The sequence below is a fragment of the Phocoena phocoena genome, chromosome 19 (assembly GCF_963924675.1).
Source record: "Phocoena phocoena chromosome 19, mPhoPho1.1, whole genome shotgun sequence".
NCBI classification, from domain to species: domain Eukaryota; kingdom Metazoa; phylum Chordata; class Mammalia; order Artiodactyla; family Phocoenidae; genus Phocoena; species Phocoena phocoena.
The window spans coordinates 56,275,872-56,288,765 of NC_089237.1; the positions used below are offsets into that span (position 1 = coordinate 56,275,872).

The following is a 12,894-nucleotide window of genomic DNA, read 5'->3' on the forward strand; positions in this document are numbered from 1 at the left end:
CGGGCGCGGGAGTGAGGCGCTCTGCTGGCCCCGAGCGCGGCGTCGCAGCCCCCGACCAGCAGTTGCCGCCACCCGACTTTCGTTCCAGTTGCGGCTCCTCCGGGCAGCATGTCAAAAGCCGCCGCCGCTACAGCTGCCGCCGCCACCTGGGGAAGAGCAGCAGCAGCAGCGGCGGCCGCGGGCGCGCGGGGGCAATAAGCCGAACCACTCGGCGTCCAGGGTACTCTCTCCGCGCTCACGGCTCCGGCGGGACCCGCGCCATGTGCTGAGCCATGCCCCTCGCCGCGCCCGCGGGCAGCGCATGGGGCAGCGCCTGAGCGGCAGCCGATCCTGCCTCGATGTCCCCGGCCGGCTTCTGCCGCAGCCGCCGCCGCCCCCGCCACCGGTGAGAAGGAAGCTCGCGCTGCTCTTCGCCATGCTCTGCATCTGGCTCTACATGTTCCTGTACTCGTGCTCCGGCTCGTGCGCCGCCGCGCCCGGGTTGCTGCTGCTGGGCTCGGGGTCCCGCGCCGCCCACGCCCCGCCGGCCCTGGCCTCAGGTCGCGACGGACCTCCCTCGAGGCTGCCGTTCCCGGCGGCGCCAGCCACCCAGTTGGCTCCTGGCGGGGAGACGGCCGAGGGCGCCGCGAGCCAGGAAGAGCAGAGTCCCGAGGCGCCGGACTCCCCTAGCCCCATCTCTAGCTTCTTCAGTGGGTCGGGCAGCAAGCAGCTGCCGCAGGCCATCATCATCGGCGTGAAGAAGGGCGGCACGCGGGCGCTGCTCGAGTTCCTGCGCGTGCACCCCGACGTGCGCGCCGTGGGCGCCGAGCCCCACTTCTTCGACCGCAGCTACGACAAGGGCCTCGCCTGGTACCGGTGAGTTTCCCCGGCAGGGCCAGGGCTGGGGCCTGGGGCGCCAGCCGCGATCCCGACGGGCAGAGGGGGGAGACGTGGCATGTGCTGGTGGAAGTGACAAGGGTACAGCTTCGGACCACCGGGGTCCGGGAGGGGCCGAGCAACGACCGCGCGGTGCTGGCCCGCAGCGCGGTACGTACGGGGTGCGCTGGGCTCCGCTCTCACCACAGTCCGGAGAAACTTTTCGAGGAGCTCTGGGGGCTCAGCGGCCCACGGTGCCCGAAGATTAATCGGGCGATCTCTCCTAAAAGAAGGAGGGCAGTGACTGCGACGGTGTTCAGGGGAGCGCGCGACCCTCTAACTGTGGCCGCGGCCCAGACGAATCCAGCCAGCGTCGCTCGCATTTTATTTTTCCTCTCGGATCCGGGACGGTCTGCGCCCCGCCGGTCGCCGTCTCCGCCCCAGACCAACTTCTAGAGCAGCTTCTGCTGCCCAGATGGGGATGGGGTGAGAGCAACGCCGTCCTGCGGAGGCCAAGGGGAGTCTGTTCACCTTCCGAAGGGGGTCAGACCGGCTCGCGGCCGGGCAGCCTGGGCTCCGGAGGGTGAGCCAGCGGGCGCGTGGCGCGTGGAGCGGTGCTGGTCCCTGTCGGGCAAAGGCGCGCACTGCAGCCGGCGGGAGGCGCGCGGCTTTGAAGGCTTAGCGGCGCCTGGGGCTCGGCCCTCCCGTTTCCGCCTCCCAGGCCGGGGTGCTGAGAGAGCCAGGGCAGGGAGGCGTGTCTCCGCGGGCCCTTGACACTAAAGGGTGCAAAGAATATTCGGGGCCCATTGATTGAGAAATGCGGGTTGCCCAGAGGTCGGGGCTTCTGTAAAGTCGGTTCTCCGGTCTGGTTGTGGGTTCGGTTCCAAAGGGACAGCGGCCCCTCGGGGTCATAATCACGACCCCTGCTCAAGGCTTCCCGCAGTCTTTGGGGTGAGCTGTGGGGTCGCTCGAGTTTCCGGTGAGGCGCGGGTGGGCCCGCGGTCCAGACTCGGGCCTTGGGAAATCCCGTCGCCAACCAGGGGCCAGGCCACCGGCCCCCACCCCTTCTCCCCGGTCACCATCTCCGAGTCCCGCAAACGTGACTTCCTCTAGCCCCCGGCACCCCTCCAGGCCCAGTTAGCCTCCAAGAGGGTGGAGACTTCGGAAAACAAAAGGGGAGAGTCGAACCAAACCCCATTCCCTGCCCGCAGCCCCTCTTTGGGGACCGGGAAAGCTTGGAGGATAAAAGGGGGCTGACCGAGCGGATTAAAACCGCTCTCTTCCCAGCCTCGCCCTCCCCTCCCTTTTGTCCTAATGTTTTTATTATTGTCAGGAGTTGCCCAAGTCTCGAGGTTTAGCCAGCTGTGACAGTCACCCTTCCCACTGTCCCCGGGCCCTCGACACCGGTTGTTGCGAATTCGAGCTCTGGAGCCCGAGCCTGGGTCCACGTCCCGGCCCTGGCAGCTGGCTTGTCGCGCGGACCTCACTGCTCTCACCTGTGCAATGGGCGGCCCGGTTCTCCGACGCGCGGGTCAGGTGCCTGCCTGGCTGGCAGATGGGGGCCTTTCTAATTGCCAGCTATTGTCATCGATCGTATTGTTGTCATTTCTGCCACCACCAATCCTCTTCCTCGGATGGCGATGCCGGGGGCCGGGACGTCAGGCTGTAACTAGTGCCCGTACAGGTAGAGCCCACCGGAGGCCGGAGGCAGCCGGGGATTTTCTGAGATCAGACGTAGTGGGGGCCGGCCTGGGAGGAACTGGCAGGAAAAGAACTGAATCCTTAATGTCGGGCGGTTCTAGAAGCACCTGGGTTGGGCAGTGGAAGTCACCACAGGCAGATTCGCGCAGTCTCTTAGGCGGCCGCCCTCCACCTGCCACGTTCCTTCTGATCGACTCAACAACGCAGAATAAAGAACGAAGTCGCCCTAGAAAGGCTGGCGGCGCGCCTGCAGCGGGGAGCGCAGCCCGGGAGCTTCGGGCGGGCGGGACCGGCGCCCGGGGCCGCTCGCATCGCGGCCCGCGGGGCGGCTGGGCTTGGGGGCCGATGGGGCTTGGCCGGGCCGCGGGGAGCGGGAAGTGGATCCTCCTCCCGAGCCGCCTCCCTACCCTGATGATCCGGACTGTCTGCGCCCGGAGGCCCAGGGCCCGCGGCGGTGACCCCGCGGAGCGCGCGGCTGGAGGAGCGAACTGCAGACGCAGCGGCTCGCCCTCAGAGCTGCGATCCCGGGCTGCTCCAGCCGCGCCGAGCGTGGCCGCAGGGTTAGTGGGTTTTTGTTTTTGTTTTTGTTTTAAGGAAAAAAGGATAAAAGAATCTTTTCAATGCCATCTGCTTAATTACAACTTTTAAAATAATTCAGAATATTCTGGATGTCTGGGCAAATGTGTGGACTTAATTATTTTGAAGGCGGCCGTTTTAACTTGAAAAACAGACACACCGGAGAAGAAGCCTGACCCAGAAGGCTTTTCCTAAAATCCGGTGTCTAGGGAGCACGCTTCGCCCTCTTCCCCCCTCCCCCCGCCCCCCAGAGTTCAGTCCGCGGGGCCCAGCCCAGCTGCTCGCCAGAGGTGCGCGGCTCGGCTTCATCTGTGCAATCAGGCAGCAGATTGGAGAAGAGTATAAATAATAATTAGCCAGAGTTGCCGTTCAGAAACAAGTAGTTAAAGCAAGTCCTCCACGCTAGAAAATAGGAGACAGGAGAGACATCTTGAAGGCGTTAAACAACTACGGGCACGGATGGTTGAATCCGAGGGTCAGCGTCGTCGTCGGCTGGAGAATGAGATCTTGCCTATGTCTGAACGAGTGGTTAGTAAATTTCATCGACTGATACACAGCCCGGCTCCGGGCCTAACCAGTAACCCAGGGCCTGGGCGGCTTTGCTTGAAGTCTCCCCAGTTGATTGTAGTTCCTTTCACGTGGCAGAACTAGACGCCATCAGCCCCAATGGGACGGATCGCAGTGGGATGGAGCCTATCGTGGTGGCCACGCGGAGCTGACCCGCCACTGGCCAGAGGGTGGGCGGTTTGCCGCTGCCTTCCCCCGCTGCAAAAATCAGACGGTCCATCAGCCCTGGAACCCGAGTTTGTTTTAGTCTGGGACGAAAACTCTTCCGGGTTTACTTTTCCAGTTCATCATCCAGCTCACTCTTGAATCAGGCCTCCCAAACTGAACAGGTACTTACGAGGACCCCACGGAGTGGCTTATGAGGACTTCCGTTTAAACTGGCCCTTACCTTCTGTTGCAGGGGGTGATGGTGTCTGAGAAACGGACAAACAGGTTCAGGAGAACCTCACACATACCAAGATGGAGAAACACCCACCCGGTACATTTAGGCATTCAACATTGATTTAAACTCTGAATGGTCTAAAATTAAGTATATACATTCTTTAATAAGTTTCTCTTTTTGATTTGGCTCAAGTTTGGTAGATTTTCACAAATTTAATGACCTCAGTTTGAGATTTACGTTAGCCAAATATTGTGGAATTACTATTTTTTTATATAGAAATATTCCTTAGACTTTACAGTGGCAGAAATTCCTTTCCCACCTTGACTCTCCTTTCCATTTTTGGTTGTACAAACTAAGCTGACACTTTAATGCTGTGGCCACATGAAAAAAAGGTGCTGTGTGTGTGTGTGTGTGTGTGGTTTAATCATCTTGGTAGCTAACACTTACTGAATGTTTTCTCTATGTGCCAGGCACTGTTTCAAGTTTTACAGGATTAGCAGATTTAATCCTCATTACCATCCTGTGAAGTAGGTACTTTTACAGATGAAGAAGCACAGGCCCAGAGAGGTTAAGCTACGGGCCCAGGATCTCACAGCTAGAAAGTGGCAAAGCTGATAGACCAACCCAGGCAATCCTGCTCCAGAGGTCACTCTGGGCCATTCTCCCTTGCTTAAATGACAGAACGTGATGTTGGTCATATATGATGAATTCAAAACTGAGTTGTTGGGGTTTCTTTGTTTTTGTTTTTTGGGTTTTTGGGGTTTTTTTTTGAGTTTTCTATTGCACCTCCAGTGACCTCAGTGAAGGTCATTTACTTTAAAAGAAGACCAGCTCTGGAACAGGATAGTGAGGGCATCCAAAGTTAGTTTATAACCAGAGTGAGGATAATTACATCACCATGGCAGTTTCCTTTCTCTGCCTGCACAGGACAGTGAGAATCAATGGAGTCATTAAAATGACAAAAATATCCTCAAGTATAAAGGCTGAGAAAACATGGCAAGGGTCCCCACCGAGAGTAGATTTATTCTCTTCTATGTGTCCTTTTTAAGGCTGGGAGACATGGGAGAATACAGGGTTAAATGAGATGTTCCAAAAGCTCTTGGAATGAATTTATTCATTTTAAAAAGCACAGCGCTTCAAATCAAGACTGAAAACTTGTATTTATTAACCAGAAGACAATTACAAAAATTACAACTAACACTTGGATAGAGCTCTTTAGAATTAGAATCTGAAACCCAGTGACTTTAGAAATCTCTGTCTCAAAAGAGAACTTTCCCTACATTTTAAATTTAACAAATGCTGAGAAAACTAATTTCTCCCCTCTTTTCCTACTCTATTTCTAAAAACTTGGTGGCAAAGACTGTTTGAGTCTTCCCTAAGGGAAATTTAAGATAAGATCTGATTGGGGATAATCCTTTTTGAAGTAATTGCATTTTTTCAGTCCAGGAGTTTAAATCAAGTATGCAGCTCACTTCAGGCTGCTGGGTGAAGATCAAAAATCTACATTTATATGCAACAATTTGAAATACAAACCATCATGTTACAAAGCTGTCAAGATTTATTAGCAAGACAGTGTAGCATGTGTTGGACTCTGTTTTCAATTAGGCACCTAAATTAGACCATAAAATGGTTGATTAATCTTTTACAAGTTGAGGGGAAAATATAACATAAATTAACCTAATCATAAGTGTTTTCCCAGATGCTCTGAGTTAATAAAATAGTCAATATTAAATAACAACCTATTTGTTTTAGGTGAATAAAACGCTGAAGTGCATGGATTAAATTACACTTATCTTCCAGATGATATGCTATTATTGAACAGGTCTCTAAAAATCAGGTTGCAGCCCATGTCTTAAAAATATATGTATCAAAATAGAATACTGCAATTTGACTAAGCTACTAAACTAGATTTTGCTTTTTTAATGGAGCCTGATTATTGAAAATCTACAATTTAATATAGACTAATATTTATAAAGGATATTTTTCCCAGCTAAAGTTGTATTACTTGCCATTTTAAAGTGAGCTGTCCCAGCTTCTGTTTTTATCTGGTTTGGTGTGTTTACTTTTTGTCTGAAGAAAAGCTTTCAGATAGTTTGAAAAATCAATATGTCACAAAAAACCTCATTTCAAATATCTATGCTGATGTACCTTTTGGTTGAAAACATTGTAGAACGTAAGGTTTTCTGATTATATAAGATAAGCCTTTGAATCACTAAAATTATTTAGAATTAAAAGCACACCAGGAATTTAAAAAAAAAAAAAAAGATTCACCAGTCGGTTATTGTTATGAATCAGGGAAGTGGCATTTATTTAAAGCTTCAGGACTGAAATACGTGACCAAGGCTGCCTGCTCACCGCTTTCTATGTCAGTAGTTTTTCAATACTTTATGCTCTCAATTCTATGAACATGGAAATTAAGTTGATTGACAGAAACACAAAAAGTCCACTCTAAAGGCACAGCATAATGAGCACTTCCTTTGCTGTGAATAGACTTAGTTTCCAGATAGGGTGCTACCTCTCTCTTTTAACAGTCAGTGATTTCAGACAGTAAGGGAAATTTCAGTGCTAGGCTGTTGGGATAGTCAGGAATCGCAGCAAAATGAATTCCCCAAGTATGTGGCATATTTTCAAGGGTAATGAGTACAATATGCTACCTACCTCAAATGAAAACATTTACCATGACCGGAAAGAAATAAGATACTGATATCTTTGAAAACTATTCGGGAGTAGAGCATGAAACATTAAAAATATATATATTTAAAAGATTACCTTGTTAGAGCTCTCCTGTTCCTCTCAAACTATACCAAAATAAAACTAACATCAAATAAAACTGGTATTAGCATATGTTCCTTTCTGATTTTAGATTTGGGGGAAAGTTTAGGATGTGAGGAGCAATTACTAGCCTACTAATATGATAATAAATACTTTTCATTCCAGCCAAGAGACTGTGTGAAAATACTGCTAGTGCTAATAATATACCCGGTTAATTTTCTCTGTACACAGATAAGGGTGACATTGGTTTCCTTTATATTATATCTGAAAGTATTCCTTTAAATATACGTCTGTGACTTGAAAAGTATTAAAAATAGCCTAAGTTACTGGGGCATTAAGAAAATGTGCTTCATTTTGTCATGGATGAAGCATTTTAAAATAGCAAAGTTGGAATGCAGTTTGTTGCCTCCCAAAGAGAGCTGCTTTTAAAAATTACGAGTCCAGATCTGGGGAGAGGGAGCTGGTATAAAGAGTACTGCCAGCAAGGCATTCATATTTTCTACCTGCATTTTAAAAGTATGTATGTGTGTATACACATACGTATTCACTGTGACTTTAAATTGATACATTTGTTACAGAACAGATAAACTCTTGGCATAAAATATTTTTGTCCCTAAGCACCTATAGCAAATGTGTTCAAATAAGACTCTGGTTTTGTAAATTGCGTTTCAGCCCAAGCTAGACCGTTTTGCGCCAAGGGGTCACTTTTAAACCCCTTTGACTAGATTGTGAATGATTCCATGTGCGTTCAGCAAGCAACTTGGGGGCATATGATTCAGAATCCCTGTTTTTTCCCCGGATCTTTGCCCACAATACTTAACAGGGTTACACTTACTTAGAAACCCACAAAATGCTGAAAGATGGTTCTGGGCAATACGAAGCTTGGGGCAACAAAGGGAGAGTGGAAAAAAAAACCGCACGTACATAGTGGGAAGAGAAGTAGAAGAAGCAGATTTTTCACGCACACTCGATTTAATGAATGGGGGCAGGAGGGAGGCACTGGTGACAGAAGTGTCCAACATGGCCCAGCAGGCGCGATGGGCCACGTGTCTGCTCTCTGGCAGCCAGAGGGGCGTCCGCGCGGACTCCCGGCTCTGTAAGGGTGGGCGACGCGCAGCCGAGGCCGCGGGAAGTGCTCCGCGGCGGGCATGCCTCGGGGACCAGTCAGCACGGCCCCTGGGTCGCGTGGGACCCCCGCATCTGGTCCGAGGAGGCAGATGGCGGTGCCGCCTCGTGTCGGGGGCGGGGCCAGCGGCCTGGCTGCCCCTCCGCTCCGCGGGTCGCCAGCCGCGACCACGTGACCAGCCGAGCCCCGCGCTCCTGCCTCACCTGTTGGGCGCAGCTGGGCCTAGCGTCCCGCGCTCGCAGAGGGTGATGCCGGCGGGCCCGGCCCCGCGCTGATTGGTCCTAGCAGCTGTCAGGAGACCAATGGCAGCCCGTCTGCGCGATGGCCCCGCTCAGAGGGGCGGGCAGAGGGGCGCGCCCCGCCCGGACCAGGCCCGGCTTCCTAGCCAGCTGCTGCGCATCCTGTCCGGGAGGCGAGCGGATGCTGAAACGCTCTCCAAGGCCGGCTTATCTGCTGATCTCTGTGTCTCTTCTCTGAACGTTTGCCTCTGTTGGGTGGAGCAGTGAGGACGGAGTCAGACTATCCCGTCCCTGCAACCGTGGCGTCGGACGTGGGTCTGAATGAATGAATTCTTCAGAGCCGGACTTGGAAGCTTTGTCTTTTTAGGGCCATATTTTGGGCGTGGAAGAGGGTGGGGTCGGTTTTCAACCGGCACGTTTCTTTTCTTTCTCCCCCTCCGCCCCTTAGCCCCGCTCACCTTTTTCTCTTTTGGGGAAAGAAATATATAATCCTCAATTCACCCACTTCTATAAAGGGTACTTAAAATGCGATTCAGCAAATTCAAAATAACCAAAATAACCAAATTCAAGATAACCAAAAATAAGCTAGTTCCCATAATGTGACCCGTTAAGTGACGGGATGAGAAAAAGTGGCAAAGAGTCCGACGGATCGGAGAGGAGGGAAAGGAAAAGCAAATAATTCTCAGCGCCCTTCCGATTCCTGAATCTCCGCTCGACTGAGACCAGGGGCCCGCCCCTCCGCAGCCCATCCCCGCTGCTCCCCTAGGATCCTCGAAGACACGCACTCCCGGGGCGCCCGCCCTCCTTCCCTCTGCCCCTACCCAGAGTGGTAACGCATGGCTCCCCGGGCAACCTGGAAGCCGCCTTGGTGGGAGGCTTGGGGGAGGGGGCACTGACCAGCTGACCCTCCCCTAGTGCTGTCCAGGCAGAATCCCAGCTCGAAAATGCCTCTTCTCGGGGTGGGCTTTACAGGGTGGCGTTGAGCATTCTGCTGTGTATTTGGATAAGGCAGCCTTGTCCTCCGGAAGTTTTTTCGGAGGTGCAGGAGATGGCCTGTCTTAAAAGGGCAGGAAGCTCACTTAAGATACTGCTTATTGCTGCAGGAGATGTTGAAGAAATGCAGGATTTTGTCCACATGTTCATTAAAGTAGTCTCCCTGGAGGAGAAGACACACCCAGCCAACAATTAGAGAACTGTAACCTCCAGATCACTCCCGGTGCCTGCCCCACCCCCCAGCGGGAAGGCGTCTCCCTCCCCATCCTCCCCTCTGGCTGGAAACCCCTCCTGGCTCAGCCCAACCATTCCTCTCACGTGTGCTGGTCCTTGGGTCCCTGATGCCCTCCATCTGACTGTTCCAGCCTCCAGACAGTATATGTTGGTGCTGCCAGTTAACACAGATACACAAAGAAATAAACATCCTGTCCCACCGAAGAGCTTTTACAGATAGATGCCCAAATGTGTGTGGTAGAGGGTGGGAGAGCAAGGTAGAGAGGTCTCATCACTTTGTCATTGATTTGAAATACTTGATGGAGGAAGGGAAAGGTGACCATTTTAAGTCTCTTTCTGTAGTCGAAGTCATTCTTATAAATCGTGTTGACCTTTTTTTTTTTTAACCTATTCCAGCAAGGATTTGTTGAGCACTTAGCTTTTAAAAATATATAGAGTTAATTTTTTTAGAGCACTTTTAGATTCACAGCAAAATTGAAAAGACAGAGTTCCCATATACGTCCTGCTTCTCACAGACACAGCTTCCCTGCTCTCAACCTAAAGCCCCAGAGCCACACATTTGTTACCATTGATGAACCTACACTGCTCTCACTGTCGTCCAAAATCCATAGCTTACATCAGGGTTCACGCTTGATGTTACACATTTTATGGCTTTTGACGAATATATAATGACATGTATCCATCATTATAGTGTCATACAGAAAGTATCATTGCCCTAAAAATGCCCTGTTTGAGCATTTACTTTTAGCAAGGGCTCTCCCGGGCAGCACTTGAGGTTCCAAGGAGGTTCAAGAGATGTGAACTTGTCCTTGAGGTGCCCCGTTAGTCGGTGAACTAAACTCTACAGGCTTCAAAGAGGTCTCAAAGCAAGGTCGGCACTGGTTAAAAATAATCATTAGTCCTCCTGAACCACTAATACATCTAAAAACCATTTTAAGGAGATGAGAGTACGTGTGATAAAATATTCAATAGTCAAAATTAAGAAATGTGATTTTGTATTTTATTTTCCGGGAACCTTCCAGAGAGAGCTAAGGAGAAGAAGGAAGGAGAGGGAATGTCAGTTACTAGGTGATGTAATAGGAAAAAAGATAGCTCCGCCTTAGCGATTGAGGCCTGTTGTGTGCAGGCCAGTGGCCAGCGTGCATTTCATCTTAGCAGTGATACTTCCTGTGTGATTTTCCACATTCTGCAGAGGAGGAAAGGGGACCTCACAGAGATGGCCAAGGTCATACAGCTGTATCTGTAGGTGGCTTAGCGTCCTGAACCCAGTGCCTCCCTGAGGGCCCTTCAAACTCTACAACATGGAGCTTCTCTCCGTGGCTGAAATGTGACAAGATGTTCCTTCCGGACCAGTTTAAGCCATGTCTTTTGTTGTTTCTTTCCTCCCCTTAAACACAGACTTTTCCATGTAAAATATCCCCAAGATTATATTTTTTTCTCTCTTTCTCTGTCCCAACTTACACTCACTCTCTGCTCCGTCTCTGTTGCAAGGATGTCTGCATTGAGGCTGGTAGTTTTCATGCCCGTCACCCCTGCACCGACCCGGGGCTCTGGCATCGTCCCTGGAGCCCTTCCTCCCGCGACGAGATCTGTATATCTGATGCCCCTTTTCTGACCTCAGCTCCCTCCATCTCCTCGTCTGCCAGCCCATCTCTCCTCTCACCTGTCCCTGGAAGCCGCCCCGCCATGAGCAGGGCACTCAGATTCTTAGTTCTCAGGATGATACAGAAACCCTCTCCACTCACTTCGTATGGTCTCTTCATCTGCTGTGTCATCTGACACCCTAAACACCCTCTCCCCTCGCTGTGCAGACACCCACTTTGGTAGTGTCTCCAGCAGTTGGCAGGAGGAGATCTTATCCCAGAGCAGCCCTGGCCCACTGAGTTCCTACCCTTGCCCAGAACTCGGACCTTATAGCTCGCCAGCCCTGCTGGTCACCAGCCCTGACCCATGCCAGGAGCCCCGTGCGCTCTGGTCCTTATGAATGACGTCCTCTAACTTCAGGCATCGGTTAACATGTCTCTCCACACACAGGGGGAAACTCCAGAGAAATCGCAGCATCTGTAGGACTTCCGCTGGTTCAATCACCTCTCCGTGTGGCCTTGTTTTCTACTTTGCCCAAGACTTCCCTCCATCGTTTCCAGGAAGTGCTATATTCTGTCTTTTCTATATTATTTGAAGAAAATACAGACATCATATTATTTTACCTATATATGTGGCCTATATATATATTTTTTAGTAAAATTTTATTCACATGCCTATAAAAAAGTGTACCAGTCAGAAGTGTGCACCCTGATGAAGTTTCACAGCCTGCATCCCCACGTAACAGGCGTTCCAGAGTCCCCAGAGCCATGCCTAAGATCCCTTCCAAATACCGTCCCTGTCCCAAGGATAACCACTGTCCTACCTTTTACCACCACGGATTGGTTTGCCTGTTGTTGGACTTAATATAAATGAAATCCTTGATTGAATATTTTTAGGGTGTTAAAAACATGCAGATTCATTGCCAATATTGACAGGTTTGCAGATTTCACATACAAATCAGATTTTCTGGGTTTTTCTTAATTTGTATTTTGTATTGGAGTATAGTTGATTAGAAATGTGTTAGTTTCAGGCATACGGCAAAGTGATTCAGTTATATACGTGTATCTATTCTTTTTAAAATTCTTTTCCCATTTAAGTTATTACGGAGTATTGAGCAGAGTTCCCTGTGCTCTATAGTAGGTCCTTGGGTTTTAAATATAGCAGGGTGTACATGTCAATCCCAAACTCCCTAACTATCCCTCCTCCCTGCCACCCACCCGCCACCCCGATTTTCTTTTTTTGATAAGGGATCTGACAGTTCTAGGCCTGCCTTTCTCATGGCAGCAGCTGGCTGGAGCTGGAGAACAGCTGTGTCTGTGACCGGAGGCATCTTCTCTTCCTTGGACACAGTTTCCACTGTTCCTTATTGTCTCACACTTGGCCTGCTTCTGTCATTTGTCACCTGCCTGGTCCAGCTCAATGCCCCCTTCCTTCAGGTATGTGCTGTTTCAGGTTTGAATTTCCTCATGGACATTCTCGTCCGATGTTGGCATTAGCCTTTTTTCTACTTAGTTTTCGTTTTACACCTCTGTAGGGATCCTGGGAGAGGATGCGCGGAGGTCTGTTGGCTGGGTGCCATTTAGAATCAGAATCACCATCATCAATGATTTTTAATGGATGCTCCTCCTATTTAAAATGTTTTTTAGTTCTTTAACAGACTCTCCTTCCTTGTGGCCTCTTGTCGGCAAGCCTTAGGGTCAGCTCCTTGCTACGGACACTCTGTGACCTCAAGCAAGTCACTTTATCTCTTTGGTGTCAACACCCACACTGATCTATCCCCTGCCCAGTGAGTTCCTTGATCAGGGCCTTGGATTTTGTAGCCACGTCAGAGGACTTATAATAGCTTTAAACACTTACTCTCAGAC

At 50.6% G+C, this 12,894-nt stretch overlaps 1 protein-coding gene across 1 annotated transcript in view; it reads left to right on the plus strand.

Moving 5' to 3' along the window:
* Positions 1-301: 301 nt before the first annotated feature.
* Positions 302-12,894, plus strand: part of LOC136138335 (heparan sulfate glucosamine 3-O-sulfotransferase 3B1) — a 34,259-nt gene continuing 21,666 nt past the window's right edge. The window contains exon 1 of the mRNA XM_065896989.1: positions 302-855. Within this exon, the coding sequence (XP_065753061.1) occupies positions 302-855 (554 nt within the window). The remainder of the gene's footprint in view (positions 856-12,894) is intronic.